The sequence below is a fragment of the Peromyscus eremicus genome, chromosome 8b (genome assembly GCF_949786415.1).
Source record: "Peromyscus eremicus chromosome 8b, PerEre_H2_v1, whole genome shotgun sequence".
Classification (NCBI taxonomy): Eukaryota; Metazoa; Chordata; class Mammalia; order Rodentia; family Cricetidae; genus Peromyscus; species Peromyscus eremicus.
This window is the reverse complement of record NC_081424.1, coordinates 17,795,288-17,813,778: the sequence shown is the minus strand read 5'-3', so window position 1 is coordinate 17,813,778 and position 18,491 is coordinate 17,795,288. Positions and strand designations below refer to the sequence as shown.

The window sequence follows — 18,491 nt, the reverse complement described above, 5'->3', positions numbered from 1 at the left end:
CGGTAGACCAGGAGTAAAGTGTGCACACATTACTTCTCTCCTGCCTACAAGGGACAACTTCCATATCCTCCCTGACCTTCTTCCCCAACCACCCCCCCACCCCTCTCCCCTGCACCCAGTCTCTGGTTAAAGTTGTGCTTCAAATTCTGGTGCTTAAGAGATCTATAGAGTAAAAATGCCCGTAACCTATAAGCCCCGCTTGCCCAAGGGCTGTTGCTCATGTAAGCTAACAAGCCACATGTTTTTGCTTCCGTAAACAAGCTTGGTTGCCTGGGCTACACAGGATATGCTTGATCACACATAAGCAGGAAGTACATCAAGACATATGCTTGCCCATGATTGGACAAAGGCAGGAAGGCCTTGTGAGTTTTTCCTAAGTCTCTGACTAATGTAATTCAGTGCCATTCTCTGGGAATCCCAGGAATGGACCTGGGCAGTGTCCATTGTCCTGGCCACCAGTATTTAATAAAGCTTGCTTCAAATTTGATTCAAAAAATGTGGTAGTGGTCTTATTCTCACTTGGTGGGATTAACATATTCTCTTTCTCTCTCTCTCTCAAAAACAAAGGAGCAAAAGAACAGGAAAGGATTCGTGAAATGAAACACAAATAGCTTCAAATGCACAGAATGAAAGTGACTAGAGTTCAAACGAAAACTTAAATAGTCAGCCCTTCCTGTGAGGAAAGTGAAGGATCTAGGCAAGGTCATGCCTGAGGCATACAAGCTCCAGCTGGAGCATCAAGGTGGTGGAGAAACACCCCCTCCAGCTTTCCTTGCTCTTGGTTACTTTGGTTTTAGCTGGCTTTAAATGCTCCTCATTTAGAAGGTGTCAAAGCTCTGGCTTCTGGCTTGTGGGAACAGGAGCCTGAGTCATTTCTCAGGAGCATTGAGGCCATTTGATTGAAACTACTGACCCTGCCGTTGGGCCTAAACAAGGGTAAAATTAGTGATTTTTTTTTTTTTTTTTTTTTTTATGTCAGGAAGCCCCACCAAATCTTACTAACACCTTCACTGTCTGTACAGGCTCCCTTTCAAGGGCCATAAAACTGCCTGTATATCCTGTAAACGTATTCAAGCTCTGTCTTGGGGAGAAAGACTTGAGGCTTCTGTCTCCATGCGTGGCCCCTTACAAATAAACTCCTTTGCAAAGTTAATTCGTAAACTGTGCAGTAATAGGGCTCCCTGTCTTTCAAAGCAATTCATTGCATTAAAATGTGTTTTAAAATTGCATGGGCAGGGGCTGGAGAGATGGCTCAGAGGTTAAGAACACTGACTGCTCTTCCGGAGGTCCTGAGTTCGATTCCCAGCAACCACATGGTGGCTCACAACCATCTATAATGAGATGTGGCGCCCTCCTCTGAATAAATTATTTAATAATTAAAAAAAAATCGCATGGGCCCTTGAGGTTCTCATAATGTAGCTCAGGCTAGCTTCAAACTCACGGTCTCTCCTAAATCTTGCGTGGCTGAGATGACAGGGTTGAACCACACGGAAAGGCTTAGAATTATTTTGATGTTGTCACTTCTGTTATGACTAAAGACTGTTTGGACTTGGTTCAAGTTTACAGCCGGAAAACAAACAAACAAAACAAACAACCCACAAAAATACTACTGCAGCCAGGTATGGTGGCACATGCCTTTAATCCCAGCACTCAGAGGCAGGGGAACCTCTGTGAGTCTGAGGCCAGCTTGGTCAGGATAAGCAAGTTTAAATCAACCAGGACTATGTAATAAGACCCTGTCTCAAAAAAAACAAAAAAAAAGAAAAGAAAACAAAAAGAAAATGGCATGGTGGTATACAAAATTACAGATGAACATTTGACATTTAAGAACAGGAAGAGGTGGCTGCTTAGCCTGAACTGGAAGATAGGACATAGACTGTGTGTGTGTGTGTGTGTGTGTGTGTGTGTGTGTGTGTGTGTGTGTGTGTGTGTGTGGTGGGGGGCAGATTATGAGGGTTGGAGATTTTCTCCTTTTTAAAGTGGTCTGCAGAAATTCGAATCTTTCACGTTAGGTTCCGGGGATCCCGCAAGTGCTATCTCTCAGGCTACAGAACGTAGGGTTTTTGTTTTGTTGTTGTTTAGTTGGTTTCTCTCTCTCTCTCTCTCTCTCTCTCTCTCTCTCTCTCTCTCTCTCTCTCTCTCTGTCTCTCTCTCTGTCTCTGTCTCTCTCTCTCCCTTCCCTCCCTCCTTCCTTCTTTCTTTCCTTTCCTTTTAGAGACAGGCTTTCTAGAACTCACTCTGTAGACCAGGCTGGCCTCGAACTCTGAGAATCCACCTGCCTCTACCTCTAGAGTGCTGGGATGTGCTTTCTTGATGGCAGCAAATAGAAATCTTACCCATTATACAGGAAAATGTGAGCGACCATCTATTCAAAATATGCAGGAAGATGGGAGCGATCATCTATTTTCCAAATCGGCTAGATTTGCTACGCGTCTCCCAAACACTTTCTTCAAGCGATGCTCATTGCATCCTGGAACAGGGTCTCTTTTGATGTTGGTTGCAAGGCACCTAACACATCGAGCCAGGTAGGAGGACCTGGGACAGACCAGGGGGCGCCTCTTGCCTCGGTTTCATTCCAGCGTGAGGAAGTCCTTGATCCACCCCAGTGCATTCCAAATTGATCCGTGGGCAGAGAAGACGGCGATCCGACACGAAGACTCTTAAGAAAGCCCCATCTCGGGCTGCTGGCGGCTGGGACAGCCCACCCGGGGTGCCAGGGTGCAGCGGGAACTGAGTGCTGGGGATGCAGAGTTGGCCCCTGAGGGCGTAGCACCCGGGAATCTCTGGCCACGAGGGGGCGTAAAGCCCTCGATCCAAGCTGCTGTGCCACCGGGCTTCACAGGCGTGCTTCACCCGGTACCCAGGACGTTTCAGAGAAAGTTCAAAGGCCAGGACGCTGGGATGGTGAGTGGGATAGAATTCTATAATAATCATTACCTCTTGTTCTGGCTGCAGTAACCTGTTTTTTTGGTTTTAGGGACAGAGGAGAGATGCTTTGGGCTTTATTTTCAGAAAAATAAAATAAAATAAAATAAAACCTTTCTCAAAGTCTTTCAATTAGTCTACTAAGGATGTTTATTTCGCCGGTGGCTTTCTTCAAAGGAAAGGACAAGAGTGTAGTCTTTGCAATAGCAAGCCAGCTTAACGTATGAAACCCATAATCCATATGTCCCACAGAAATTGAGATTCCTTTACATTTCTTTTCTTTTTTCTTTTTCTTTTAATTTTAGCTAGGCGTCGTGGCACACGCCTTTAATCCTGGCACTTGGGAGGCAGCGGCAGAGGCAGGCAGATCTCTGAGATCGAGACCAGCCTGGTCTACAGAGGAGCTCCAGGACAGCCAGGGCTACACAGTGAAACTCTGTCTAGAAAAAACTGTGTGTGTGTGTGTGTGTGTGTGTGTGTGTGTGTGTGTGCGCGCGCGCGCGCGCGCGTGTACATGTATATATGCATTTGGCATGGCATTTGCTTTCCTACATTTCAAAAAATGAAATACATATGATGAAATTAACTTTTAGTACACAGTTCTGTTGATGCTAACTACCAACTAAAAGAAAATATATTTTTAATTATATTTGTAGCTTACAAACGGAGCCTGTAGGCTAGGAGTGATATAGTTCTGTAATCCCAGTATTCGGTCAGCTGAGGCAGGAGGATCATTATTTCAGGCTACTGTGTAGCCTGGGCTACATAGTGAGTTTGAGACAAGCCTTAGCTTCACAGTGAGATCTTGTCTGAAGAGAGAGAGAGAGAGAGAGAGAGAGAGAGAGAGAGAGAGAGAGAGAGAGAGAGAGAGAGAGAACACATCTATGAATCCAATAAAGTTAACATGAGCTCTTCTTTTTGCAGTTTGCAACCAACACCTTAAAGTTGGATTACATTGTAGTTTATTTCTTTACAAACCATTATAGAGATAGATGAAAATAGATGATTGGCAGAAAGATAGGAAATTGATAGGTGGGTAGGTGATAGATTCTAGGAGCAACAATTTTGCCTAAGAGGACTGCCAGGGCAGACACAATATCATGCTAGAAACAGCCTTGACGAGAATCCATAGCTCGTGGATCCCTAAGCTCTTGAGATGTGTTGGTAGTGTCACCACTATACCACACTATCACCACTACAACACATTCCTAGAGACTCTGTGGTTTTAAGAAATGCAAGTTTAACATCTTGTAGTTTATAAGAACGGTATAAAATTCTTGCCAGTCTGACACAGGTTCCCACTGGTCAAAACCAAGCTGTCAGCAGGGCTGTGTTCTCTCTGCTGGCCCTCAGAAAGCATCGACATCTTTGTCCCTTAGTTTCTAGAGGATGCCCACATCCTTTAGCTCATGGCCCTCTTCATCTGCGACGCTGGACACTCAGTGATGACTTTTCCTTTTCCCGCGTGGAAATAGACTCCAGATTGAAACATTTGCTCCAGGAGGGAGGTTCCTCAAGTCTCAGGAAGTGAACATTTCATGAGTCCTGGGCAGCCTCGAAATTTGCCTGATTCACAAGACTTCTCCTCCTCCAAAGTTGCATCAACAGTGAAGACGGTGCAGAGAACCCCAAGGGTCTAGCTCCTATGAGTTTTCACCCATGTATGGGTGGGCTTTGGGTGATGCACAGCCTTTGAGTCAGTCACCCTACTCCTGTAAGCAACCCCTCGCTTATACTCCTATGAATGGTGCCAGTCAATTCCTTGGCTTGCCAAGTTGCACATGGTAGAACTGAATCTTTGCTCTGTTTATTGTTAGTTCCCTATCTGTGATGAGTAAGCATTATTCGTGATTTCCCAGGAATAGCCACACACTTCAATTGATTCCTATTGTGGGGAAATGACTTATGACTACACGGAAATAGATCCTCCTCTAAAAATGTTTAACTTGGCCACATCTGCAAAGTGTCTCCTTTCATAAAAAAAATTACTCTGACAAGTTGCAAGGGCTAGGATTTGGAGATCTTTGAGTATAAATTCTGTGGCATGTGAATGTGTGTGTGTGTGTGTGTGTGTGTGTGTGTGTATGCAACTTTGTAAGGTATTTGTTCAAAATAGGTTTCTCCAAAACTACTCTCCAAATAAGTCTGTGATCAAAATGGTTTACTCAACCATCCTTACAACTTAATCATCCTCTCCTATCTCATATAAAGGAAAATTAAGGTTCCAGAGAGACTTACGTCCATAACGTCGTATGAGTAATGAGAGACAGTTTCCCTGACCTCTGCTTCAACCCTTCATAATCATGGCCTCCTGAAAACAAATCAGATCATAGTGCTGTCCTGACTGGGCCCTTCGTGTGTGTGTGTGTGTGTGTGTGTGTGTGTGTGTGTGTGTGCGCGTGTGTGTGTGTGTGTGTGTGTGTGTGTCTGTGTGTGTCTGTGTGTGTGTGTGTGTGTGAGAGAGAGAGAGAGAGAGAGACAGACAGACAGACAGACAGACAGACAGAGACAGAGAGATACACGAGAGAGAGAACCTGGGACTCTAGGACAGGCTTATGATTACTCTGGGAATGGTAGAATCATTGTTGCTGGCTACTGTGTAGTCCATACAGAGTCGCCAGGAGGTATGAAGCAGCCACTGTGGGAAGAAAAACACAATGCCTTGGCAGTGAACCTTTATGTATGCAGATGAGGTTTGGGTGGAAAAAGGGGGGTCTCGAATGTGATATTGCACCTTCTTCTTGGAGCCAAGGGTGAGTATGAGGTGACTGGGCACACCTACAAGACTTGAGAAGGACCAATGAGCTTCGTCCCTTGCTGCACAGCTCAGCACTACGGAATGCAGGACTGGACGTCATACAGCCGGGCTGCACTCTGCCTTCCCCGCATAAAGTGATGTGACCTTCCGCACAATTTCTTGACCTACCTCTGAGTGTCTCAACTGTTTCATTAATAAAATAGGGAAAGTGACACTGTGAGTGTCAAACAGGCTGGATTCCGAAGACTGATGAATTACTTGCAACCTAGTAAAAGAATTGTACATATAGGAACGTACTCTGTTCATGTCAGACTAAAAAAATCTGTCAACCCTCGCATTATTTAATGTCGTTTTGTGAAGCTGTTCCCTGATATGCGGCCCCATTTGCCATAGTTACAAATCACTGGCACATGGCGAATGTCGTGAGCTCCTCTCCTCTCCTTAAGTTGGGCCATTGATTATTCTCAAGCATTATTATTATATGCTTGAGATCTGAAGAGCTTCAGATGTCAGAGGCTTTTTTTTTCAGGTTTGGAATATTTATGTAGAATTGCTGACTGGGCATACCTAATCCATCGTATTGCTGTTTTAAATGTTTCAAATTTTGGAGCACTTCAGAGTTGTGTTTTTTTGGTTTTTTTTTTAATGCTCAGTCTGTACTGCCGCCACCCACTACAGATAGGTGCATATGCTCGTGTAAACCACTAGATGGCAACAGAGGAAGCCATACGTGAACACTGTAGACTCCCTATCCACTGCATTTAGAAGTCTTGAGCTTAGCACACACAAATGATTTAGACCAAGAATACAGCGGTTTGTCTATGTAGGACCACCATCCGTGGCTTGTCTATGTAGGACCACCATCCGTGGCTTGTCTATGTAGGACCACCATCCGTGGCTTGTCTATCTAGGACCACCATCCCTTGTTCCGTTCAGAAGTCCCATTTGTGCACTTGTCACCATCCACGTCACCTTCTGCTCACACAACTAGTTTAAAATCTGTCTTCCCCCAAGCCTGCCGCTCTTCCCTGATCCTGTCTAAATTGTGGTATGCTGCATTTTGAAACTAAAATTGTGTCTCTATACCCAGCATGTTTTGAGATAGCAAATGTATATGCACTCTGCATTCAGAAAGCCTTTAATCGGTCATGTTATTTCAAAATGTGAATGCTAATGTGCTTGCCTTCTAGTACAAACTGGAGGTAAGGGGAACAGCAAATTCTCACAGGTGTTTCTTTTTTCTAGTGTTTTAAAAATATTCGTGTGTGTGTGTGTGTGTGTGTGTGTGTGTGTGTCCACGTGCACACGTGGGTCATATTTGTACAGGAGCGAGAGGAGAGCAGCAGAGGGTGATGGATCCCCTGGGTCTAGAATTACAGGTAGTTGTAGACTACCACGTGCAGGTGCTGGGAACAGAATGATGATCCTCTGGAGGAGCACCAAGCACTCCTCAATGTTGAGCCTCCACACTGCCGTTTCTAATTAACAATCATTAGTTTGAATTTTTAAACAAAAATACAGCTGGAAATGAGCACAGAGCACAGAAACCGGAGGATGACAACGTGTAAGTTCCCTACAGATCAGCGTCGATGACATAAAGGAATCAGGATCTGCCGTCGCTGAGCTTTGGGAAGGAGGCGATCTGAATCCTGGTGGAGGAGTGAGTGGGGTTGACAAAGCAGCATCAGCAAGTCTGTCTCTGCCAAGCCAGAGTCACTTGGCAGCAAAATACAAGGTGTGTTAGCACATATAATTGTTTTTAATTACATGTTTTATAATTACATAAATCCATTAAGCATAAAGGGAAGTGCCATGTTCTTAATGAAAAAAAGTTTTACCTAACTAGCTACGGAACAAAAGAATACACCAAAAGTGTGTGGTTTGTGTATGTGTGTGTGTGGGGTCAATTTATTTTACTTGAAGTGGATGATACACAGTACAACGAAATCCCAAGAATATATACTTCAAATGTTCATATAGATGCTAAGAATTCTTTGAAGCTGTGTAGATGAGGATTTCTCCATCTCCTTTTACCCAAAGCCATGATCACGCTTAACTGGCTCAGAAGGTAGACTTTCTATGTCATGCTCTGAGTTTGATGTAGAAAGGGCTTCAGAAGGCAGCCCAGGCTGTTTCCTGGTGCTGTCATAGGCAACTGTTAATCTTCCTGGTGAGGTAGTGTTCTAACTTCATACATTCCTTGGTTGTGCGGTTAATTGAAAACCTTACTGAAGAGTCTCTTTTCAAGGTAAAGGTCCTGAAAACTAATAGACTAAATCTGAATATGGTGAAAATGATTCATTTTCTAGCAAGTCCCAGAACAGAGGAAGTTCAAAAGCTCTTGTATCTGTGGAGACTGGGAATTCTAGAGCTTTGAGAGAATTTTGAGAATAAAATAGATAATGCCTTCCATATTTACTAACTTTGGCATTAGAGGGAACTAGAACCAGCGTGGCCTTTCACAGCATATATCATCTTTGTTTTCAAAATTGCTTTTGTAACATTATATCATCACTGAGCACACAATTAGTTGACATTTGAGTCAGCTTTCCCAGACCCCCTGAAATGCTCTTTCAAAAGTAGAATGCTAGTAGATGATTTTAGAGAACGCTAAAGATTCAGCTCGGTGAATAAGCAACATGAGTCTACTATCATTCCAGAAAAGTCTATATACATTAATTCCCCTGTATACAATAAACATAAACATTCTATCAGACTAGGAAGGGACTTCAACAGTTCATTTGGTTCAGTTCCTTACCTTCCAGAAGGTAGGGTATCATTAATTTTTCTTTAAAACCAGAGTTAGTCCCCCAGTGAGATGGTCCGACTTTGGTAAGGTTGATGGTGATGCTGGTGAGGACAGGGCAGTCTCCTGACCTAGCACAGGGTTATACTCAGCAATCTTCTGTTGGGGAAATGCCTGCAAAGGTTTTGTTTTCTCAAAAACCCTCTCTTGTTTCTATCAAGCCAAAGTACCCAGAATTTGACATAAAATATAATCCTCCATAATTGTATACAGACTTATTACTAAGAAATTGGTGGCATTTCAAACAATCCAGTTATTCTGATCTCCTTGAAGGCCAAACTGGCCATTGGCCATTGGTTCACTGGCAATCAAAAATCATTTTGGCTAAAGAAGTGAATGAACAAAAGTTTTCAGATCTCTCTATGGTTCAATGAGCCAGGTGCTTAAGCGAACACGGCAGAAATCGGGTTTGAAGCAACCCTGATCAAGATACACTAGAAGATGTCAGATGTTAGAGGTTGCATTTAGCAAAGCCTGACAGAGAAAAGCTGGCCCCTCCCCCAGGTTCTTTTTACTTATTTTTAAAATTGTGCTCATGTGTGTGTCACTGTGGGGTTATGGTCCTGTGAGGCAGGTACCTATGGAGGGCAGGGGCATTAGATACCCTGGATCTGGAATTTCAGACAGTGTAGGCTGCCTGACATGGGTACTGAGAACCAAACTCAGGTCCTCCGAAGGAGCAGTATTTGATCTTACCCAGTGAGCCATGTTTCCAGCACCACCACCACCCTCGCAGTTCTGAGTTCTAGAAACAACTAGAAGTTGTACTTCACGCTTTAGTTCCTCAAATATATTTTGTCTTGTTTTTGTTTTTTGTTTTTGGTGGTTTTTTTTTTTTTTTTTTTTTTGGTTTTTTTGAGACAGGGTTTCTCTGTGTAACTTTGCGCCTTTCCTGGAACTTGCTTTGGAGACCAGGCTGGCCTCGAACTCACAGAGATCCGCCTGGCTCTGCCTCCCAAGTGCTGGGATTAAAGGCATGCGCCACCACCGCTTGGCCAAATATATTTTGAGCATAAAGGAAAAATTTGGCAAAGAAAGGACACAGCGGGGACCCCTGGTGTGGAGCAGAGAGGGGACACTTTTAGGGTAAACTTTGTAAGAAATTGTCTTACAGACACCTCTGCTGTGATGCTGAGAATAGCATAACACTAATGATAACGTGATGGTGTGTCCTCTTCCCTGAGCACAGGACGACACTCAAAACCTTCCTCACCGTTACCACTTCAGAAATGCCATCTTATTCTACCTTCCCCTCTAGTTGGCTACATATTCAATGTGAGGAAAGAGGAGAAGGTAATAAAAAAGTATCATCTAAATAAAGACGAGGAGTAAACCAAAAATTAGCGTGAGGGAAGACAGTGATAGAAGACATAATTCAGAGAGGAAGGAGGGAAGTGACTTTGGCTTGCATTCATCGTATGAAAAGCATAGTTTAAGTGTTTCCTGACCTTCTCAACAGCCCTCCGAGGTAGCTAATATGGACATATGACAAAATAATACTCAGAAATATTGATTTTTCACACAGCTACCCAGTAACATAACTGAATTCCAATTTGACATGACTTAAAATTTCGTACCCATTTAAAATGAACCAACGTGACACACTAGTCGTTATGAACACATGATGAGACTTCATAAGTATGGGGAGGTTGTCTCTCTATAAATGGATTTTGGAAACAAGATTTTGGATGGACTTCTGTAAGTAAGTGTTAGAGAGATAGCAAAGGAAGAGGTTGCCCTGAAACTCTAGCTTCAGGAAATCAAGCACCCTGAACTTTGAAAGGTGCAGCTCTCAAGGCTTCATTTCAATACCTTCTTGTCTGTCTTCCTCATGTTCCTCAACCACCCTGTCTCCGAGGAAGCTATAGGGACCCTGGGAGGTGTCACCCACACACAGAATATTGGGTATGGAAATCTCTCTCCAGTCCTGGCACGAAGGAATACGGATATGTTTGATGTCTTCACTCCCAGGAATGAACCCAAACACTTTCTTGATGCGATGTCTGATGAGAAGCCGTGAGTGCTCCTCTGCAGCTTGTTCAAAGAGCGCTCTCTCATTCTGGAGGTGGTTGGTCCAATAGTGATGCTGCATAGAGGTGAGGGGAGAGCAACATCTTGCCAGACAGCTGGAGGCCAGAAGAGCAATGGTTGCCACGATGAGCAAAATCCAGCCCAGCATCTACACATAATTAGTAGGAATATAATTAGTAGACTCAAGCATCAATCAATACAGCAAATCTTCAAGAAACAGTCATGGTAGGAGGGAGTCCTACAAACCTCAGAACTAAAATGTGGGTCTTTGCTTCCGGTTTTTTCATATATAATATACAGTGGTGGTCATTTGATGTGGAAATAGCCACGATGGAAAGACAGGTCAAGCCATTTCAGTGGAGCCCTCATATTACAAAGGAATTTGACCTGTTCATGTGGGATGGATTCTAAGTACTGTCCTTGAAGTGATAGACGCTATAAACCACCAATTACCCTTATATAAAATGCTAAAACCTTGTCCTTTGCTTATAACCCGATCTTGCTTCTCAATCATTAGGTACAGACCCAGGCATTTGTTGGGGGCTTAATTAATATTTGATAATGATGCTGTTGTAGGCACTAATGGCAACCTCCCAAGATGTCTTCAGTGATCTGCTACTAAGTACTCACAGACATGCCTTCCTGCATTCCCCTTATCTTTTGCAACCAAAGAAATCAGCAAACAACGATAGGCTATACCTTGAAGCTCCTTATTGTTTTCCATTTTTAGATGAACTAGCTTTATTTTGACTACTTAGTAACTGCTTTTGAAACACTGACTTTTTTTTTCTTAGATTCTTTTTGTTCCTTTCTGTATTATTCTTTAAAAAAAAAAAAAGCATTCAGCAACTGGTAGGTAAAATAAAGAAGATGAGCTTTTAGGAATGCTAAAAGGAGCTTTTAGGAATGCTAACAGGATCCAGTCACAGCTGGGCAGTATGATTGTCCTCTGCATCTGGCCTTTCTCCTACAAGCTTGCTCAAGCTCCTCTGGCTGAGCTGGTTTTGAGACTAGTCAAAACAAACAACAACAAAAGAAAACCCAAAACAAAAAAAAAACAATTGTGACAAAGTATATCTTAATGGAAATTTTCTGATTTTTCTTCAATTGAGTGTATTATTGCAGCATTTCAGGATTCCATGTCCTGACTGCAATTTTTCTAACTGAACAGTATCTATATAACTGAAGGACAGCAGGTCAAAAGCCACAGAAGCCTTTGCAATTAGGACTTTAAGACAGAAGCTGCTTTTATGATACGTGCTTTGAACATTTATTTTAACTCATCCCTTAGAGAAGGTGATGGCTTTTTCGTGCCAAAATGAAAAATTACACTTCTGAAATTGAACCTAAAAGTATCACAGCCTCGTCTCTTCCTCCTATCCCATCCCACTCGCTGACACTAATTTGTCCATGAAGATTGTATTTAGAGCCATCATTGGAGATTTTAAAACATAGTTGAGCTTCCTGTAATTTCAGAAGAGATTCTTAATATAGAAGAACATAAAGGTGAAAACACAGAAAAATGAGATTTAGTAATAGAGCACTATTCTGATAATACTTATGATATTTATAATAACACTGACAGTCATTGTTTTAACCGAGTCTAGGCACAGTCGTGAGCTCTTTAAATGTATTAGTTAATTTTCTCATTCATAACCGTTTAGGTGACAGATTCTATGATTATCTTCCTTTCACAGCTCAGGAAAGTGAAGCATTGAACAACTGTACAACTTAATAACAAACTTGTCAGTTACTAACTGGTAAAGCACCAGGAGATAAGCAGGCCTACTGACTCCCAGCATCCTAACTGTGTGCATGCAGCTTTCCAGTAGAATTCATCCAGATGCATGGGATCTAACCTGTGCTCTGTAGTCAGATAACACGAGCAACAGCAAGCATGCGATATGTTCACAGGAACTGTAATAAGTTTGGAATAGTACAACAACAAAAAAAAAGTCATAAACTTACTTGTGACTGGTACCTGTGCAGAAGAGCTACCTCATCTCTTACTGGAATGACATCAGAAGGAGCTGACGTGTAGCATGGAAATCCAGCTAGGATCTCTTCCCGTTTGCTGGCAGTGACATTGGCAAACATCGGGTACTGGTCCACCGAGGCAAATTCACTCGCCGCACATTCATAGTAGGTGCCTGTCAGCAGGGTCACCGTCAGCCACGTCAGCGGAGCCACCAGTGCCCTCCCGGTGATGTTGAAGAACATGAGGCAGGCCAGCCTCCTCTCCAGAGGGCTGCTTCTCCGGTATGGAGGGGTACAGCTGCAGCAGCAGTATTCGCTGGCAACTGTCCACATCTGGCCTCTTAGAGCATAGCCAGCGATCAGGAGGATCAAGGCAGGAACCAAGAGAAAAGCTGAACCGTAATAGAAGTTTTTCCCAACTTGACACGGACAACTGAATGTGTAAGAGGAGAACAATTGTTGCCCGCAAATAGTCAAAATCGCTATCAAAGTATTGGTGCACGCTCCACCTCTCTGCAGAGACGAGAGAAGACAGTTGAGATTTGAGCTCATCGTGGAAGCTCTGACCCAGCCAGCTGGTGGCCCTTTCTGATCTCTGGACTCCACCAGCTGTGACCGTTTTATAGGAGTGCACTGGTTTAACTGGTTGTATCAAGTGACCCGACATCCTTATATGTTTAAAGGATCCTCGAGTCCTCTCAAGTGCTCTGTGAACCCTGAGCTCATAAATTCACACCAGAGAGGAGCTGGGAGAAAGAGAAGGGATCTCAGTTTTGTCTGAAAGAGAGAACTTTTCAACATCCCATCGTGGATGACCACAGCACACTTGCCAGGCAAATACCCTCCATCTAGCTCCACACCACCTTGTACAACAAGAAATGTTAAGCATCAACCAACGCAGCCTAGGAAGCAAAGCTGAGACACTCTTACCTCAGTGACAAACAGATTCTACAGCCAAAGCATTACAAAACACAGAGAAATAGAAACTAAATATTAGAAGAATCCAAAGTTTCTAGGAGGTCCCATAACATTTTCTAAGTGAGGGGGCCGTGTACAACAAAGCTACATCAAAACAAAGATGTTTCTCGACAGAATATTGCTATGTGTTGATTTAAAAGTCAAATTGCAAACATATAGTTTTAAATAAGAATGAAATGATCAAACATGTGAGCTATTTGTGCTATTTAATTAGGAAACATTTAACATACAATTTCTATGTACCAAGTACTGGACAAGGGTTGGTTGGATTTTAAAAATCTTTTTTCTCAGATTCTAGGGTGGGTGTGGTGAAACACATCATTAGTGAACTGAGACAGTATGCTAAGAAATTCATACAAAGTGCAACACAGAAAGATAAACAATATAGTTCACAAAGCACATGAAGACACAGAAGACAGGCCAACCCCAGTGTGTAATGGGAATTCCAACAGAAAAAGAAAAGGCTAGGCAGAGAAGCAATACTTGAAAAAAAAAAAAAGAATCAAAGTTCTCACATAGTAGAAGGTTGGTATAAAGGAGTATAAAGATAAAATCAGAGAGAAGCTACAGAATGTGAAAACAGCCGTTCTTAAAAGGTATCAGACAGAAAAAGTAGATATTGCACCAAAGTATGACACTTGATCTAGAGTGGAGTTCACATCAATGACAAAAGGGAGTAGAAGACATATATCTTCAGAGGGGTTAGTAGCAGCAAGACATCATTCAAGACAGAGCAAAATAAAAACAGATAAAGATGAAGAGAGTTTGTTCGTTAAGAGGATTACAAAAGGTTGTATTTCAGCAAGAGGTAGATGAAGCCTGACGACAGACCTTAGAGCACAGATAGTGATGAGCCCAAAATGCTAAGCAATTCTCTGTTAGGTGTTGAAGCTATTATTTTTATTTCAAAAAACAGAACTATGTATTATTACAATATTAATATCATATTAATATATAACAATATATTATTATAGCATTCTATCACTACTTATCTACCAAAAATACTGAAAGTAAGATGATTAACCGGCCAGATGTTGCTGAGGTTGTACAGCAGCTGGAGTTCTCACACGCTAGTAGCGGGAATGTCAGGTAGGACAACTCCCTCTGGAAAATGGTGGTTTTCTTAAAAGTAGATCTATTCCCACATATAATGGTCACATGTGTTAGTTATTTTGTAACAGATAAAGGAAAGCATATGTTTACATGAACATTTACACCTGAATATGCATAGAAACTTCCTTCATAAAAGCTGTTAACTAAAAATAACCCAAATGTCCATCACCATATGACAAGCTGGTATATATCCATTATTACTGCTCTCGGAAAAATCAAAATGAAAAAAGCTTGTATATAACAACAGGAATGAATTAAGAATAATTTTCTAGATGAAATAATTAAAAAAATAAATATGTATGATTTTCTTTATATAAAACTCTAGAAAATATAACTAGGCATGTGGTACGAGCCTTGAATTCCAGTACTTGGGATGCAGAGGCAGGTGAATCCCTGCAAGTTCAAAGCCAGCCTGGTCTGTGTAGTTGAGTTTTGGGACATCCAGTGCTACATGTAGAGACCCTATCTCAAAACAACAAGAAAATAAACTCTAGAAATATAAATGTACACCAACGGAAAGTAGACCTGTGCTTGCTGAGACAGTAGGGAAGGAGGGATACAAAGAGAGGTAAAGAGCCATGAGAAATCCTTTTGGACTTATACATTTCTACGCCTGTGTTTGGATTTGTGGAAGAAATGCCAACACTGTCAAAAGATTTATTCTTTTTCTTTCCCCAGGAAACTAGGTCAGAGAATGCCAAGCAGGGTCACACCAGGAAGCATCAGCCTGGGTCAGAAGGTGGGAGAAGGAAGAGAGAGCCTGGGCCAGATCCTTTACTAGGAGATCTGTAGGGAACACAAGGCAGGGCAGGGGAACACCTAAGATCGGCCTTTAAACAAATCAGTGGGCTTTGGGGCATAGAGATTACCCCTATATGTCTGCAACCTGGCAATGGTTGATTTAGGGCAGGACGATATTAAGTCAGTCTGTGAGCATTCGATAAGGTGATGGCCCTGGCGCTTGACCTCTGGCTCACAGGGGAAATACAAATAGCTTATTATCTGGCCCTGTAATTAATGGATACCAAATAGATAAACATAGAACAGGGTGATAGCAATGTTAATTACATTGATTAAAAACTTGATCTATATACTTATCAAACTGTGTATCAAACACATCTTGATAAACCATAAACATTTTAAGTGTGACCACTGAAAAACTAGATTAGATATGCCATCTATAGATCATTTAAAACATAGAGGGAGTAAAAAGAGAATCTTCATAGGAAAGGAGAGAGTAAACCAAGACAAACGAATGATAAAGAGAAAAGACAAAACCACAGTATAAACGAGACCAGACGCATCAACAATAACAACAAAATAACTAACAACGACGGAGTGCTTACTATCTGCTAGGCCCTGTGTTTAGAACACACAATCTGCTCAACAACCTATCTCCAGTCTTGAGATACAACGAGATTAAAGATCTTGCCTAGCACCACACACAGATGAATGGAGGAGTCAAGACTAGGACCCAGGTAGCCTGGCACATGTCTTTAACCACCATAGCAGAACTGGTTTAAACCTGCCCGTGCAGTGTTTTTAAAACAGCCATGCTGCTTGTAAGTGACACTCCCCAAACTATACCACACACGAAGCTTGAAAAGAAAGACATGGAATCATGGACCACTGAGAATAGTAAATGGTATTAGGAGAAGGCAAGACTGGCTATAAGGAAAGAGGTAAAGGGCTAATTGCACACTCCATCATAATAAAAACAATGCATTAGGAAGACATGAAAGTGTCAGTTTGTATGTCCATGATTGCATAACTTTAAAATATATAAAAGGAAGATCTGGCTGAATAAGAAGGAAGAATCCCTTCACAGAAAGATTTTTAATGTAACACTAACAAGTGTGTTGATCAAATAAACAAAAGTAGATAAAAGATAAAATAAATTTAGCAAGTTTTGCCTAAGTCAGATCATTAAAGATGCATGGCATTCTATGAACTAAAAGTAGAGGATAAATACTTTATTTTATAAGTTCCACAAATAATTTCCCGTTAAATTGTGTGGGAGATGCAAAGGATCACCAAGGAAATCTCAGTATCGGCATCCAATAACAAGGAAATGGATTCAGAAATCATGACAACGGTATATTGTAGTGGTGGGGTTAGTAAAATATGGTACAGAAGCCAAATTGCCCACTGCTTTTTTTTGTCTGGCTTAGGAGTTAAGAATGACTTCTGCATTTAAAATGGTTGAAAAAAACTAATATGTGACATGAAAATGAAATTAAGTTCAAATGTCAGTGCTTATTAATAAAGTTTTATTGGAAAATAGCCATGTCTACTTGGGGATGGCTGCTTTTGAAATTGACAGCAGGATGAAGTTATTACTACAGAATCTGTATGGCTGCAAAATCTAACTTACTATCTGGTCCTTTACAGAAAGTTTTGCTAACCTGATGTTAATCTATATAAATAAATTATCTACAATGGCAGGTAGCATTGTGGAGAAACCTCAACAAACAACCTTGAGGGAAAAGTTCTGGCCATGAGATCCGAGCTGTATGGCACCACTCTAATATAAAGTTACAAGTACTATTACATATTCTGTAATGTATCTGGATGGTAATATATGTGGATCTTTAACACATGCATAGGAATGATAAATACAAGGTCCACGGAGTGGTGACCACTAAGCTGGACAGGAAGACAGGGTCTAAAAGAGTCCCGAATATTTTAGCTAGTTCAGCCTGAAGCATATATAGCAAAGCTTGGTAACACATACCACATCCTTCTTCTGTGTTTATTATCTCATATCTTAAAATCCATTTGTTACAGTATCTGGTATATGAGGAAATCGGGAAGAACATTATAGAGCATTCCCGCTGGGAGCTGCGTAGGACACAGTAGAGCGCTGGTTGAACCCTACTAGAGAGCAAGGGTTTTGTTGATGCAGATCTGTAAGGATTTGCTTTGTAGATTCCTTTATGGCATACTGTAGATGAACAGTCTTGTTAAATAAGAAACACAGAGCCAATGCAGAGATGAAAGGCCAAGAGGTCAGAGCTAAAAACCTCACCCTTCACTGCTGCTGTTGTCCTCTTCAGCAAGAGACCTACTTCCTGTCTGTTTGTCTTTATATAGACTTTCTGTTCTGCTTTCTCATTGGTTGTAAACCCAACCACATGACCTCCTCGTCATTGCCCATCTACACAGACCTCCAGGTCTTCTATGGTTGGTATTGAGATTAAAGGCGTGTGTTTCCATGCTGGCTGTGTCTTTGAACACACAGAGATCTGCCTAGCTCTGCCTCCCAAGTCCTGGGATTAAAGGCGTGCACCACCACTGCCCAATTTCTGCTATGGCTTGCTATTAGCTCTGACCCCCAGGCAACTTTATTTATTAACATACAAATAAAATCACATTTCCGTACAATTAAAATATCACCATATTTCCCCTTTTCTATTTTAATAAAAAGAAAAAAGGAAAAAGGTTATAACTAACATAAGAAAAACTACATACAAAAGTACAATAACTGTATACAATATATACAATTAATAAATACCTAAACAATGTCTCATCCATTTGTATTTGACAAATTCAGAGAAAATAATTCCATTATTTATCCTATTTTGGTAAGTACAAAATGTATCTAATTCACTTTCTATCCTAACTAATCTTCAACTATAACTAACTAATCTTCAACTATAACTAACTAATCTTCAACTCCCTCAGAGACCCAAGAACGAAATAATATTACCTATAAAAAATAAAAACAGGAAGTGCATGCAAGCAGCTTCCAAAAAAAATGTGAGTTCACAGAAACAGTCAGCTGCCTGGACAGTCACCTGAGGTTTCTCTGCAGTGTTGGGGCATCATCTTCAGCCTATAGGCTTAGCGTATCTGACAGACTCATTTGTGAAGTAGGATGTACACAAGGTCAACAGTTCAACC

At 41.6% G+C, this 18,491-nt stretch overlaps 1 protein-coding gene across 1 annotated transcript; it reads right to left on the bottom strand.

Moving 5' to 3' along the window:
- Nucleotides 1–9,838: 9,838 nt before the first annotated feature.
- Calhm4 (calcium homeostasis modulator family member 4) lies at nt 9,839–13,049 on the bottom strand. The gene is made up of 2 exons (XM_059272978.1): nt 12,489–13,049; nt 9,839–10,668 (listed from the first exon to the last, which is right to left on the bottom strand). The coding sequence occupies exons 1-2, from the start codon at nt 13,047–13,049 to the stop codon at nt 10,282–10,284; spliced, it is 948 nt and encodes a 315-aa protein (XP_059128961.1). The 3' UTR covers nt 9,839–10,281.
- Nucleotides 13,050–18,491: the final 5,442 nt, after the last annotated feature.